Below are 15,432 nucleotides of genomic sequence, written 5' to 3'. Positions count from 1 at the left end.
AGGCATTCAGAAACTTGTAAAAAGGAAAGATGTTATTACTTAGCAAGATCAACTTTCATCTAGAAAAGAATTTAAGGTAATCTCCTTTTGATATTAGGTACTAACAATCATTGAGGCAACCCTCAACTATCTAGAGAGAGAGAATATTAAGTTTCTGCCTTCTAAAGAGTGATAGAGGAAAACAGTGGGACAATTAACCAGAAAATTTCTCAATGTGAATTTGTTGATAAATGATGAAGAGACACAACTTAATGCTTCAAGATTTAAATAATTACAGCTAGAAACTGAGGTATGGTATAGAAGCAGACAACAGTTCAAACAATTTGGGCAAGATCTGGATTCATTCAATATAACTTCAAAACTAAATTTTAAAAAACTTTTAAGTTGATTTAACTTGTCATTCAAATGTCACATGCAAATGGTTTGTTGTCAGTTTGCTCTCAGAACATCAAAAGAGCTGACAAATAAAGTAAGGAACTTAAACTGCGCAAAGTTTAACAAATAAGTGACTATTTTATTTAAGTAACACAAATGTTAGAATAGCATAATCAGTCCTCTTGTTTTTATAAAGTGGCCACTTATTTAAGTATAATAAATAAGTGGCCACTTTATAAAAACAAGAGGACTGATTATGCTATTCTAACATTTGTGTACATTTGTAGTTATACATATATTTTGTTTGTGATACTGTTTGGGCAAACACAGTCCCTCCTATTTAATCAGCTGAAATTTTTCATTTTCCTCATTCTTACACAATGGGGATATCACTTCCAATATCTACTATGAAGGATTATCATACCACTCAAGTGAGATAATACATGTAAAGCATTCTGCAAACCATAAAAGTGTTTATTATTATTCTCAAGTCAAGGAGTAGAGAAAAGGGAACATCCAGTCCAAAGGTTCTCCCCTCAAGAAGACATGAAAAGCATCAGGCTGTGTTGGCACAACTACTAGTTACCAAAGCTGAGGGGCCCCAGGAAGGATGCAATATCTAGAAAAGGAGAAGGCATGAGCAACTAAAGGGATGGCTAAAGCCAACCAATACCAGAGTACTATACTAGAAGTTCAGAGAGAGTTGAAGCTCAGTATAGAATCCAAGGCAATTTGCAGCAGGGGCTTTTGGGAGGTAAGAACATACTTTAATGCCTAGATATAAGAAATAAAACACTTCTTTCCACATTCTTCTAAATTAAATTTAAGGGGACACTTCCTGCCACTGGGAGTAATATTCAAGAAAACAGCCTATTCTAAGAAGTGGCAGGCAGTTTAAGGACTTTTAAGACCTTATGTAAAAAAACAAATGATCTCTATTCTCTCCTGATTAAATATGCTAGTCTTTATAGTTTATGGCTGAATTCAGAGTTTTCCCAAACTTGCCAGATTCAATAAGATGATTACTCTTAAGGAAGGGACAACAAATAATGCACACAAAAGTTACTAAAAAAAGCCACAGGAGAATGGCATAAAGTAGGGAAGAGATTAAGAGATGGTAGTATTAAGTCCTTTAAAGGACTTATTTAGAAAAGCAAATTAAAAGGATGAATAGGAGTCTACAAGGGCAATAACAATAAACTAAGGTGATTTTTTTTTTGTTTGTTTGTTTCCTTACTTTGAGATGTAGTGGACCTGGAATCTGTAAAAAGGATCTTTTCATGGTAATCTAACCCATGATGAACAATGAAACTGTGGTTTTATTCAGAAGCTGGACATTAAATCCCAGTTCTGACAATGACTAGTTGTATGACCTTGGCCAAGGCATTTTATCTCCTCTATATCCAAGTTTTATTCTCCAAAAAATGGTGATAACATCACAAGGTTAGAAGGAATGTATTTTGCAACTACAATATGCCATGTGAATTATCATCATTTTTAATAATATATAAAAGAGCCCTTTAAAAATAGTCTTCCTAAAAACCATTTATCATAAGATGCTAAATCTTTAAAAAGTGACAAGATTTCACAATAGTCTACCAAATATAGTCAAGAATATTAGTTGATAAATTTCCTATGCTAATTAAAAATAGCTTCAAAAGTAACTTCTACCATAACTGGAACAACAAAAGAAAATGTAAAGAGTTATTAAATTCAATTTCAAGGTATTTGAAATTCCTGATATAATAGTAAGATAAACAATTTCATTTCAATAAATACCTTATGAGATGTAGGAGAACTACACTGAGGAGGCATACAGGGAGTGGCCAGACGATCTAAATGCGCCATAATCACTACTGCAGTTTGACGCAAATCAATAGCTAATTCATTGTCTTGTGGTAAAGTAAGGTATCTCAAAAAACTTTCATTGGGACTCAGAAGACCAGACAGCATCTAAATGAAGAAGGAAAAAGCTACATTAGTCAAATATTTCAAAAATAATGTGAAAAATATAAACATACTAATAAATATTTAATACATTTTCCAATTATTCATATTTTGGTATGGATATAAAAGATAAAGTTGGCCTATTTACTTTAGTCATCTCAAACAACAATATTAATGACATGCCTGAATGAACAGCCTTATGTTCAAATTGATCATTATATAATCTAAGGATTTTTCATATAAAGGATATGAATGGAGGCATCAAGCTATTTGTATTTTTTCAATCCAATTTAAAGAAATTATCATATATTTCCTGTTTTCAAAGTTCAAGCCATACTAGTCATCTTTCTATAAAAAAATTGAGAACCTTTTTAACAAAGATTATCAAATGTTAATATGTAGCAGGACTGGAAACTACAACATTGTAGTATAATTATGTTTTAAATGAAAGACTTGGAAAATAAAAGTAAAATCATTTCAAAGGTTTTAACATGAATCTATAAACTGTATCACTTCCACATCTAATGCCAGGGCTCAAATACAGAAAAGAAGTTAAGAAGTTGAGCCCACTTTAGAAACAATAGTATGGAGAAAAAAGAATAATACTGAATCTTCTAAGTTTAAACACTTTTAAAATGAGCTGAATAGAAGGGGGGAAACCTCAAGCATTGAAGGTAGAAAGACTAATAAAATTTGAGGAGGGTTGGGGGGAAGGTTGAAGTTGAGAAATCAGCTGACACCAATCCAGGCAAAAGCAATGACATTTTTCTTTTAATCTACAACCTAAGCCTCTTATTTTATGATTAATTTCATACAGCCTTGTGAGTAACTCAGATGGTTGTCATTTCTCTTTTTAATTAGGTAATTTAACTTATGACTCATTTTACAAACTAATTGGGGAGAAAATAAAAATATATCAAGTATTATTTATTAAATGTCTATGACAGACTAGGCATGTGCTAAACAATAGGAATATAATTTTATAATTATATTGGATGTAATTATATTGAATGAAACAGCTTTGGGGGAAAAAAAAAAACCTTTCCATTCTAAAAAAGAAACAAGAACACATAAGTATATACAAAATAACTATGACAAGAATAGAAAGTAGTTTTTAAAATTAGCTAGGGAGAAAAGCATTAACAGTTCAGTTAGAAAGGACTAAAATCTAGAGGGTAGTATTTAAGCTAAGTCTTAAGAGAGGGACTCATCAGTTGGAAGGAGAGAATGTAGGAAGACGGTGCAAAGACAGAGAGAATTTAAATGGAGCATTTTATAAGGAACACAGAGAAGGCTGATTTTGCTGGATTGTAAAGGGTAAGAAAGGTAATAATGTACAATGAGACTGGAAAGACAGGATGGGGCTAGACTGTGAAGTTATAAAAGCTAAAGAGAAGAATTTATATTTGATCCCAGAAGCAACAGAGAATTGACAAATTTTACTAAGTAGGGAAATCACGTGGTCAGATCTATGCTTATTAAAACAATTTTGGCAAAAGTGCAAACGATAAACTGAAATAGAGAGAAGTGAGGCAGGGAAATAAATCAGGAAGTTATTGCAATAATTTAGATGAAATAGTCAGGGCATGAATTAATGTGGAGGCTATATGAATAGAGAGAAAGGACTGGATATTGTAGATACATAAAAACTGGCCACTGATTGTGGCTATGTGTAGTTAGGAAGAATGAAGAATTAAGGTTATGAATCTTAGAGAGCTGAAAAAATGGAGTCTTCAACAGAAATAGCTAAGTCTGGAAAACAGATGGGTTCAACGAAAAGATAAAAAATTCAGTTTTGGACAGGCTGAATCAAAGATGTCTCCAAGAAAACTAGTTTAAAATATTGAAGTCTCAATGAGTGATAGGTATTTGAAGCTCAAAGAAGAGAGACTGACTCTAGTTTTATAAATCTGTGAGCCACTTACATAGAGATGATAATTAAATCCATAGGAACAGAAAATCAAGAGAACATGTTAGGAGAGAAGACTACCATTATAGCCTTGGAGAATATTCAAAGTAAAGGGGAAACATGATAGGAATGATGAGCCAGCAAAAGAAATTGAAAAGTAATAATTAGACATTTAAGGAAAAAATGAGAGAGCACTATTATGAAAATGCAAAATGGTGAAAATGGACCCAAAGTCAGAAAACAGCTCAAGAAAAATGAGGAATGCTAAAAGATCATCAGGATTAGCTATCCTGCTACTGTAAAATCCTTTCTGACAGACTGTAATAAACATTTTCTTATCTCCTATGATATCTAACATCAACTGCCTTGTTCATAGTAGTTATTCAATGTGTTACCAAATTGGATATGAACACACATTAAAAGAAAATAGGGCAATAACTTAATCTCAGGAGTAATTACTTGAAAGGTTCCCACAATTATTGCAAAAATGATAAAAATCAGCAGAATTATTTCTTATTATCCTGATGACTGATCACTTAAAAATTGAAATCTCATGCCCACCACCTGTAATATTCTTCTTTAAAGTGTAATTTTCTCTGTGAGCAGGTTTCTTGGGGAACTTCTGGAGGAATCCTAACAACCACCCACCCCTGACAACTACATTAAAAAAAGGACACAGCTCTGCCTCTGACTAGAGTAGTGCCTGGAGATGGCACCATAACACCACAAAGCAGAGCCAAGACACACAAAATCCCACCACCTGCTGATGCTACTGGGTCTGAGGAATGTCATGATGTCTTCTGATCAAATTAAACCCCTATGTCTAACCAACACATACTACTTCTCCAGTCTCTGTGACAATGAACCAGCTGCTGTCAAGGCAAAAGTGAAGCAGGTTCAATGCCACTATCCTCTTCTCAGAACTCTCTCACTCTTTTCCTATCCCCATTCACATTCTATTAAAACCCAATCTTAGATTACTCCCACCATCTCCCACCTCTACTTCCACTTAAATGCTGCTGAATGGAACTAGAAAAAAGCCATAACATTGTGCCAATTGTGCCAATTTCAGCCCTCTTTGTAGTGGCCAGAAACTGGAAACTGAGTGGATACCCATCAATCGCAGAATGGCTGAATAAATTGTGATATATTAACATTATGGAATATTATTGTTCTGTAAGAAACGACTAACAAGATGATTTCAGAAAGGCCTGAAGAGACTTACATGAACTGATGCTGAGTAAAATGAGCAGGACCAGGAGATCATTATATACTTCAACAACAATACTATATGATGATCAATTCTGATGGATGTGGCCCTCTTCAACAATGAGATGAACCAAATCAGTTCCAATAGAGCAATAATGAATTTGACCAGCTACACCCAGCGAAAGAACTCTGGGAAATGAGTATGAACCACTATATAGAATTCCTAATCCCTCTATTTTTGTCCACCTGCATTTTTTATTTCCTTCACAGGTTACTTGTACACTATTTCAAAGTCCGATTCTTTTTGTATAACAAAATAACTGTATGGACATATATACATATATTGTATTTAACATATACTTTAACATATTTAATATGTATTGGTCAACCTGCCATTTTGGGGAGGGGATGGGGGGAAGGAAGGGAAAAATTGGAACAAAAGGTTTTGCAATTATCAATGCTGAAAAATTACCCATGCATATATCTTGTAAATAAAAAGCTATAATAAAAAAAAAAAAAAGAAAGAAAAAGAAAAAGAAAAAAAAACATTGTGCCAACTGGGTTCATGATACATATCTGTTATCTCATCTTAACTGGGTCCTTAAAGGAGCAAAGCCATCCTTCACAGCTGTTCTCTGATCTGAACCCTCACCACAGCGGATGGTTTTCTTCTCCCCTTTAATATTCCAGGATGCCCATCTTCCTCTTCTCTCATGCAAAGACTTTGCATCATGCTTTACAAAGCAAGTCAAGGCTACCTGCTGTAAGTTCTCTTTTATCTTTCTTACCCCTTGACAGTACTCTCCCCCACCCTCTCCTCTGGTTCTCTTCAGATCCATGTTTGAAGAAAAGTTGGTCCTTTTCCATGTCAAAGTCAACCCCCTCTATATGTGCCTTGATTCCATCTCTTCCCTCTCTTCTGCTGAAGATTGCCTGCACTATTATCTGTCCCTTCCTCTCTCTAATATTTGGTGTCTTTCTAACCACTGGCTTCTTGGATTACCTATAAATTTGTCCAAGTCTCCACAGATCCCCATCTTTTAAAAAAAATCATTAAATTATGCCATTTCTGCTAGGTATCAACCTTTATCTCTCTTCCCCTTTACAGTTAAGTTCACTAAAAAAAGATGTTCACAATAAGTGCCTCTCCTTCCTTTCTTCCCTCTCTATTCCAAACCCTTTATTATATGGCTCCTGATCTAAATTCTTAAATAAAGTTACTCTCTCCAATTGCCAATGATCCTATAATAATGGTCAAAGCTGATATCCTTAATTTTCATCCTTTTTGGACTTTTTAAAACCATTTGTCCTCAGTTCCTGGATTCCCTAGAATACGCCATGAGTATAATGACCAGACTAGTTCTCTGGAGGATCTTGATACCACCAAGTCCTTGATCTTAGATTCCCACCTCTTCTAAGCTTAAAGACTCAGGCTGATACCGAGATCCTCCAGAAAGCTAGTACAGACATTACACATGGGTTTCCATGGCATTTCTCATATGGTTCTCCACTTGTCTGACAAATGATTCTTAGTATCTTTTGTTGGTTCTTCATCCATACCATACTCCATGGGTTTTCTTTAAGCTCTGTCCTATATACTCTCCTTATCTATCTTTAAATTTGACTGTATCAACTCCTACAGTTCAGTTATTTAAATGATTTTCAGGTCTAAATACCCAGTCTTACCTTCTCTTCTGAGTTCCAGTCACATATTTCAATCACCTACTAAACAAATAAGATTTCAAACTCAAAAATTTTCCCCAAAACCTACCCATCTTCTGAACTTCACAATATCAAGACGTCTTTTCTGAGCTCCCTAGCTTCTCAGAAGGAAACTTCTTTTAATCTTTTTAGGGAATCAAAAGAAATTTTCAGTTCTTATTTTGAAAAGACTTTGCATAAGGTTATATAGAAATAATTTCTAACCTAATACAGAGTGCAAACTCCTTGAAAGCAAAAACTTTCAGTCTTGTCTCTGTATTCCACTGTTTTTGTGCCTTGTACACAATAAGTACATAATAAATGCTTAATGAAGGATTAAGTTTTCTTAAATGTTCATAGTCAGCAGCCCCTAGATAATTAACAAGTATTCTAATATTTTCAAAATAATTAATTCTGCTTAAAAGGTATACTAAATTAGATTACCAAGTATCCGAGGCTTATTCAAATTTCTCCAAACCAACAAATACTTTCTCAATTGAGTGGTGTGTTTCAAATTATTCAAATTATTATTATATCAAATTATAAGGGTTTTTTTTGCAACCAGACTTCCTTCTTCAACCCTCTGCTGCTATTACCAGATGCAACACTTTATAATTCTGACTGCAAAGTTCTTTCACCTTTTTCATTCATAAATCAAAGTGCCAACTTACTCCAAGCTCATCAAATTAGCTGGGATTAGTAAGCATCTTTAATTATTTCAAATCACACAAATTTATTACTACTTAGGCACATTTACCTGAATCTCATCTTCAGTATTAAGCATATCTTTATTGCAGATTATACTCTGAAATCTTTGTAATAAAGGGAGAAGTGGTGCACTAGTTCCTTGGGCAGATCGTTCATTATCTGTTTCCCTCGTCCCATTGTCCCATAATTGAAGTAGTAACATAATGGCAGATAACATTTGGCTAAAAGAAAAAAACAGGTAGTCACCCATCAAAGTATCAAATAGTCACATAAATCTTTTGAAGCAAAACAATTAAAGATTTATGAAGGTTCTGTATTAGCAAGACCAACAATATTAGCACTTGTAAATGAATTTTTAACAAAAATCAAAAATGAGCAAAGCTTCACAAAGCACTGTCAGACTTTCTGTTTATCAGAAAAAGGAGAAAAAAGAAAGGTCCCAAGTATTAAAATGTTAAAATACAACCATTCTTCAAGAAATTTCTGTTACCTCAATTAATTAGAATATTTAAAACATAAGTAAATAAAAACAGAGAAGTTTCTTGGATGTCAAAAAATGGAGGCCAAAAGGGAACTATGTGAACACATTTAGTTTTGTATTAAAAAGGGTATTTTCAAAGGCCCTTTAATTGTCAAATAGGGTACAACTACTAACACAAAAGAAAATGAAAGAAAAACATCCCTGGATTACTCATGTTCTGATAAATATAAAGTTCACTTAAAATTTTTTAAAACAGAGTTTAAAGAGAGATTATTACATTCCTCACCTTAGAGTGCCTCTCTGCACAGCCAACTCTAACAATATGGCAAGTGCTAAGTGCTGGTCTTGTAACGGAATGTTTCCTGGTCCTTTGGTACTTGCAGTTCCATGAACATCACTATTTCAAAAGAAAAATTAATTGATTCAGGAAAACTTTATAGTAATAGAAAAGATGATATGCACATTTATTATAAAATAAGTTTCAATCCTCCTCCCCACCCCATAAAATTTACAATGAAGTAAAACAAGTTTCTGAAGTTTCCAATAGTGATTTTATAAAACAATGGACTAGCTATAAATCTTTGGAGAGATATTTAGAAAATTCATATTTTCTATGTTTTACAGATGAAGGCCAAAGAAGTATTTGCATCTATATTATTTAAAGATAAATGTTCTAAAGCTAGGCTTTATTTTAATTAACTCAACTTTTAAAAAAGATACAAAGTTTCTAAAGCATAAACTTTCTTATTCCATTATCAATCAAAGACAATTTCTTTAATAGGTTACTTTACATAATATGAATAGGAATATTTAGATATATTTTTACTTTTAATGAAATTTAGTTTCCATGATTTCTGAATTACTGAATTAGATTACTGAATAAGAATAGATTTCTTGCACTTTCCTAAGAATCCCAAATTCCTAAAGTTTATTCTCATTTCTGAGCTAAGAATAACTTCTTAGACTTTATTTTTATATAACTCATAAGTAATTAATTTATATTACTATTAAATATCCTAATGTCTAATCACTATTACAAATAAATTTTTTAAATTAAGTTCAAACACAGTTATTTAATTTTGTGAAGTAGATTTAATTTTATACTTTAAATATCACTTAAAACATGTAAACACATCATCATTTTGGGTGTGTATAAAACTTTGAGGTGTGAAAAGAGTATCTTAAAATATTTTCTACTTAAGTTCATACTGAATACATGTTCCTAATAATACAATATCTTAAAAATTCAAAATAAAAGTATTTATACAATTTATGAGAGTTACAAATTTCACCTTAAGTAAATATAGGTGGAACACTTTCATGATCAATTATATAAAGTCAATCACTCTGAATGAACTCTGGATGTTAAGCCCAAAACATCCATTCAAACTGTTTACCAATATCTAGGGGGGAATAAATATTACCTATGAGAGATGATTCTGATCTATCACCATACAGAAAAAATTACAAGTTTTCAATTGAATTCAACAAATATTTACTAAATTGTCTATTATGTACAAAATACTAAATTGAATGCAATAAATATTTACTAAATTGTCTATTATGTACAAAATACTATGCTTTAAAAAAAAATTTTTTAAGAAGCTTTAAAAAAGGCTTTATTAGGATTTACTGAGATAATAACTTAACTTAGGAATTAGATAATAATTAAAAACTGGACCATGAATCATGTGATATAACCTAATTCAATAAATATGGAAAATAAACTTACCCAGTAACAACAGACCTTAGGAATTTCGTTGCTCTCTCCACTACTTCCAACCAAACAGATGACACAGTGCTCTCATCAAAAAGAGATGCTTCTGGTAGGGCTCTCAAGGCATCAAGAGACTCCTGTAACAATTCACTGCATAGATCGGCATCTTCCCCTAAAAGAACCAATTCAATTCAACCAACATCATTAAGCACTCCTAGAGAACAAGGTACTCTAGTATGTACTAAAAGAGATCAAGTGTTTAAATAAAATACAAGTGTGGTCCCTGTTCTTATGTAAGATTATAGTCATCTTGTAAGGGGGATACTGATGCATAAATAGAATATTATAGATTTTGATCATCTGGACTTCTAAAAGGAAGGCTCAGAGGTAGAAAAGCACAAAGTACATTCTAGAGAGTAGCCCACATTGACTAAAGTATTTTTATTATGTTATAGAAAAACTCTTTTTCTCAACAGCATTTCTGGTTATAAAAAATGTCATGTAAGAATTATTAACTTCATAATCTTTTATAAAGTAAATTATACCCAAAAAAATCAGTTTTTATGTCACCTGATTAGTTGCTGTTTAGAATATGAGATTTACTTTGGAATCATACACTACTTAAACCAAAAAAAAAGTAGAGACTTCAAAATAAAAAAAGAGAAAATTGAGATCCATAAAATTTAAATATAATCATAGATATATTTACTAGAAGACTAGCACCCAGTTCTCCTGACTTCTTTACACAATAGATGGGAGGGAAAAGAGCATCTTTTTGGAAATTAAAAAATGTAACTCAACTTTACCTGACCGCCAAGCTCTGCGTAGGAATGCAAAAGCAAATGAAAGAGCTGCTCTGGATCCAACTCTTGCAAGTCCTTCTACACCTTTTCCTATAGGTCTAGAACTATAACCAAACAAAAGAAAATCCTTTATACTGTCTTGTCACAATTCACATGAAATTAACTTTTTAACTTTTATCACTTCAAAATTAATCTAATAATTGTAGTTAGAAGAAATATATAAAAAGCATAGTACCCTGTGTTACCCTCCACAAATTCATCATTGGTGGCATTATCATGAAATACTGTATTTTCTCCCAAAGGAATTCAATATACTCTCAATATGTTAATGAAGGGAAACAAATCTACCTGCAGTAGTGAAATTTTTCATTTCTACTGAGCCATTAATTCATTACAAGCAATGGCTGTGTCTTAATTTTTAAAGTTCGGTGAACTATGTCACATAGTGGACAAAGAGCCAACTTCAGAAGGGAAAAGACCAAGATTAAAGTGATACCTTTGACATATAGAGATTCTGGGAAATAATTAGTTACATAGACAATGCGGATCAGTATTAATACAGAAAAGTTTCCTCAATACAAAGTTCCCTATACAACTGAATTGATAGATCCTGCAAATAGCCTTATCCAGCCCACAAAGCTCATTAGTGTGGAGACAGGAAGTGCCTAAGAAAAGTATTTTGAATTAAACTAAAGGGTCTTTCTTTGAATGTAATTCATGACCTTCTCACAGATTCATCTGCATTTTTTCCTGCCTTTGACACTATTATTTCCTCCTCTATTACACTCCATTGGAGACCGGAACTATAATTTTAACTTTGAAAATTGAATGATTCATCATGACAAAATAAAGATATTTAAAAGGATTATACATAGTTAACCTATATCAGGGCTTGCCTTGAGGAGGGGAGAAAGTAATGGAAGGAAGGATAAAAATTTGAAACACATTGTCTTACAAAAATGAATGTTGAAAATTATGTGTATTTGGGGGGGAAAAATACTATCAAAAAATTAAAATGGGAAGTATATCATTAATGAAGATGAAATTTTTTAAAAATTGAGTGATTATACAAAATCAAAAGTGAACATGAACACTGAAAGCTATCTAGTACCACATTCTGCAGTAAGCTGCAGTAAGTGAGCAGTTCAGAACTCCTGGTCCTACATAGATCCAATATATTCTTCCCTTACTTTCAAACAAAAAACTAAAATAATCTCTACTCTCAAGAAGTTTATATTCTACTGGGAAGATAAAACTTGCATAGAAATAAACATGAAAAGAAACATACACACACTCCCAGATATACACATATGTATGTATGTGTGTGTATATAGATCTGTATATACATGTTTGTGTGTACATATATGTATATATAAATATACATCTATCTGAATATACATACATGTGTGTGTATATACATACACACATATATGTATGTATGTAAGTGTCTGATAAAGTGTCCCTTTCAAGAGGGAAAGAATGCTAGTACCTGGGCTAATAGTGGGGGGAAGAAGGTATCAGGAAAAACCTTCTATATAATTTGGCGCTTAAACTAGTGCACCTTAAATGAAGGCTCTGAAATGGGAAGTAAAGAAGGATAGCATTAAGATATTGGAGGGAAGAGGCACCTCACCTGTACAAAGGCATAAAGTAGGAGATGGAATATCATGTACCACAAACAGCAAGTAAGTTTATGAGTGAAATACCAGAAAAAGAAAAGAAGCCTTAAACTTTAAACTTCTCTATTTTATCACAGAGAATTAGTTATTAAAAGATTTCTAAGTAGGGAAAATGATATCATCAGATCCATGTTTTAGGAATATTAATTTGGCAATTATGTAGAAAACAGACTGGAAAGGGAATAGACTAGAGTCAGGGCAATCTATTAGGAGGCAATTGAAATGATCGAAGTTGGAAGGACTGGAAGGCCTGAGCTGTGAGGTCAGTGGAAAGAGAGAAGATGGGTATAAAAGATATTGCAGAAGCCAGAGCTGTAAAATCCTACCTCCACATACGCAACATAACTACTGACTCCACCAAGTTCTCCAAAGAATATCATAAACAGTTTTCTGAGCTAAAAACAAGTTTTTGTAATAACCAATAGTTTGGTCTGTTTATTTAGAATTTACATATAAATTTAGAATACAAAAGAATTAGAAATTTTTTCACTTATTACCTTTTTTTGTCGACAGTAGGTAAAGGAATACTGTTGCTTTTCCACTTAACTTTCACATTTTCCTGAAGAACAGTTCTATTCAGTGCAATGAAATATCGTTCCAGTATAACCAGCCTCTGCTTTAGCCTCACTGCTGAAAGAGTTGTTGTAGCCATCTGTGTAGCAAGAGTTTGCTGTTCTTTCACTAGCACATAAAGGCACTCTTTCAACTCATTCACATCTAAGAGAATAATGAGAAAACATAACTCAAGATCAAGTGTATGTCTTTATATCCTAAATGTGATATATAAACTCATTTAATTTCAGCATACTTCTTATTCTTATATGTTTATTTACATTAGGGCCTGGAGCAAAGATGGCTCCAGAGCTATATAAGGCCCTCAAAATCATTTGCCAAAGCAATCACAAGTGATGATGAATGGAAGACTAGGTACAATAAACTCTCACTGCCTGAGTTCTGTAAGTTGTTAATTTTGTATGGCCCAAGAATGATGTTATAAATATCCAATAATAATGTATAATACATAATATATGATATATCCAATAAAAATACATAAATATCCAAAAAACCCAAATGGCAGGAATAAAAAGGCTCCTCACTTCTGTCCTAGAGCTTCCATCCACTGCTCCCTATTCTCCCTTTTGGGTCTGATACAAAAAGTAAAATCCCATTTCCAGGAAAAAACTCTTTCAAATATGAGAATACAGTAAGTCTTCTGCTTCAAACTAAACATCCCCCTTTCAAACAAGGTCCTGCCCTTAATAAGTCAGTGATGAATTCTCTAACTATTGTAAGTACCTACACTTCTATATAGTAATATTCCAGCTTAGTAATATACTATCTAAACTGGCATCAAGCATGGAGGCCCTTCTTTCTATGCAATATACTTCTAGCAACACAGTCTAAGAAATCACATTAATTTTTTTCACTACCACATTAATTAACTCAAATTGAGAACAGAGGACATAAAAATCTCCAGGTTCTCTTTAAACAAATTGTTGCTTATTCACATCTGTATATCTACAGCTGAAATATTAAAATAGAATCACCATGATACTGAAAAGTGGTAAGGAAGAAAATAAAATTTTGTCTGTTATACAAGGGAACTATTTATGGTGTACTTTGTTTATACTAACATATTATTCTGGAAAGCTACCAAGGGCCTTTGTGACTAACATGTAGTAAAATTTCTTTACACCATTTTCAATGTATTATGTATGAAAAAATCAAAAGAAGCATCATTGGCTTGTGGACAGACTTTAGAAAACTTCAAGTTTACAAGCAAGAAATATTGGCAGAAATATTTTTTATTCTTAATGATAACAACATTCTCATGAATGGGACAGGAGTCAAAACCACATTTCATTCTCACTTAGAGATATCTTTCACTAGTTCAAAGTTTCCCTTATGGTTGCCTTGCAACCATTTTTACTAAGATATTCTCAATGATTCAACTCAATATATATTAAGCATCTATTTAAAATCATAACCTTGACATTATCATAAAGTATGAGGAAAGATTTTTCAGATGAGGGAGATGAGTACTAGCAAGAAGTTTGAAAAAATTCTATATTCCACTCAACTGAATAGTGGTGAATAGGAAAGAGAATCAATTACAGAGTAGTTTAAAAGATTGACATGCTTCTGTTAGGGACCAGAAGAGATTAGATATAAGTGCATAGGGAGACTCAGTCAGTAAAATGGCATGAGTTTTCTCCAGCACCATTCAACAGAATGGGAGTAGAAGTGGAAGTGAAAGGTGTTGGAGTAACCTAAGATTAAAGTTTAACAAGATATAAAGGGTGATGAGAAAGATGAGAGAGACAGAGAGAGAGAGCGCAAAAGATTCCAAAATAAAGTAAAGGTTGGAGAATAGAAAGAAAAGAAAGTGAACAGGATGATGGCAATGAAAAAAGTCAAGAATCAAGTAAGACATGTTCACTGGAGCTAAGAATGAATATAACAGATGATAAAACAGAAATAGGCAGTGGGTCAAAAAGCAGTAGGGGCCAAGAATTTGTCTGTCACCTAATTCATTTACATGCTAATTATTAAATATTATATACAAAGAATGTGACTGATTCCTTTTAGAACTACTGAAGATTCTAATCCCAAAAGCAATATTTTAAGAAAACTAAACTAGTGGTATATTGTTGGTGGAGTTGTGAATTAATTAAATCCTGGAAGTAGCATTAATAATAATAAATATGAGTATAAATAATAATAATAAATGTGAGTATATATTGACAAATACATGATGTTTTGGTCATATGATAATGAAAAAAAATTTTTAATGGAAACAAAAAACTAAAAACAAAGTAGATTCGCCTCAATTGGAGAAAGTTTGAAAAAATTTGCAATATTAATATGCAATGAAATTCCAATCCAGTAAAAAAATAATGAAT

At 32.6% G+C, this 15,432-nt stretch overlaps 1 protein-coding gene across 3 annotated transcripts in view; it reads right to left on the bottom strand.

Moving 5' to 3' along the window:
• The window catches only part of HERC2 (HECT and RLD domain containing E3 ubiquitin protein ligase 2), a 213,766-nt gene that overhangs the window by 150,454 nt on the left and 47,880 nt on the right, over positions 1-15,432 (bottom strand). For 2 of the 3 annotated variants that reach the window (XM_051984643.1, XM_051984641.1), the window contains exons 5-10: positions 13,027-13,246; positions 10,854-10,954; positions 10,063-10,219; positions 8,617-8,727; positions 7,899-8,070; positions 2,155-2,328 (exon numbers count right to left, since the gene is read on the bottom strand). In XM_051984643.1, the coding sequence (XP_051840603.1) occupies positions 2,155-2,328; positions 7,899-8,070; positions 8,617-8,727; positions 10,063-10,219; positions 10,854-10,954; positions 13,027-13,246 (935 nt within the window). The remainder of the gene's footprint in view (positions 1-2,154; positions 2,329-7,898; positions 8,071-8,616; positions 8,728-10,062; positions 10,220-10,853; positions 10,955-13,026; positions 13,247-15,432) is intronic. The other variant, XM_051984642.1, reaches the window with a different exon arrangement.

This window comes from Antechinus flavipes, chromosome 3, assembly GCF_016432865.1.
Source record: "Antechinus flavipes isolate AdamAnt ecotype Samford, QLD, Australia chromosome 3, AdamAnt_v2, whole genome shotgun sequence".
In the NCBI taxonomy this organism is placed as follows: Eukaryota; Metazoa; Chordata; class Mammalia; order Dasyuromorphia; family Dasyuridae; genus Antechinus; species Antechinus flavipes.
The sequence above is the reverse complement of the archived record's forward strand: the minus strand, read 5'-3'. Positions and strand labels throughout refer to the sequence as shown.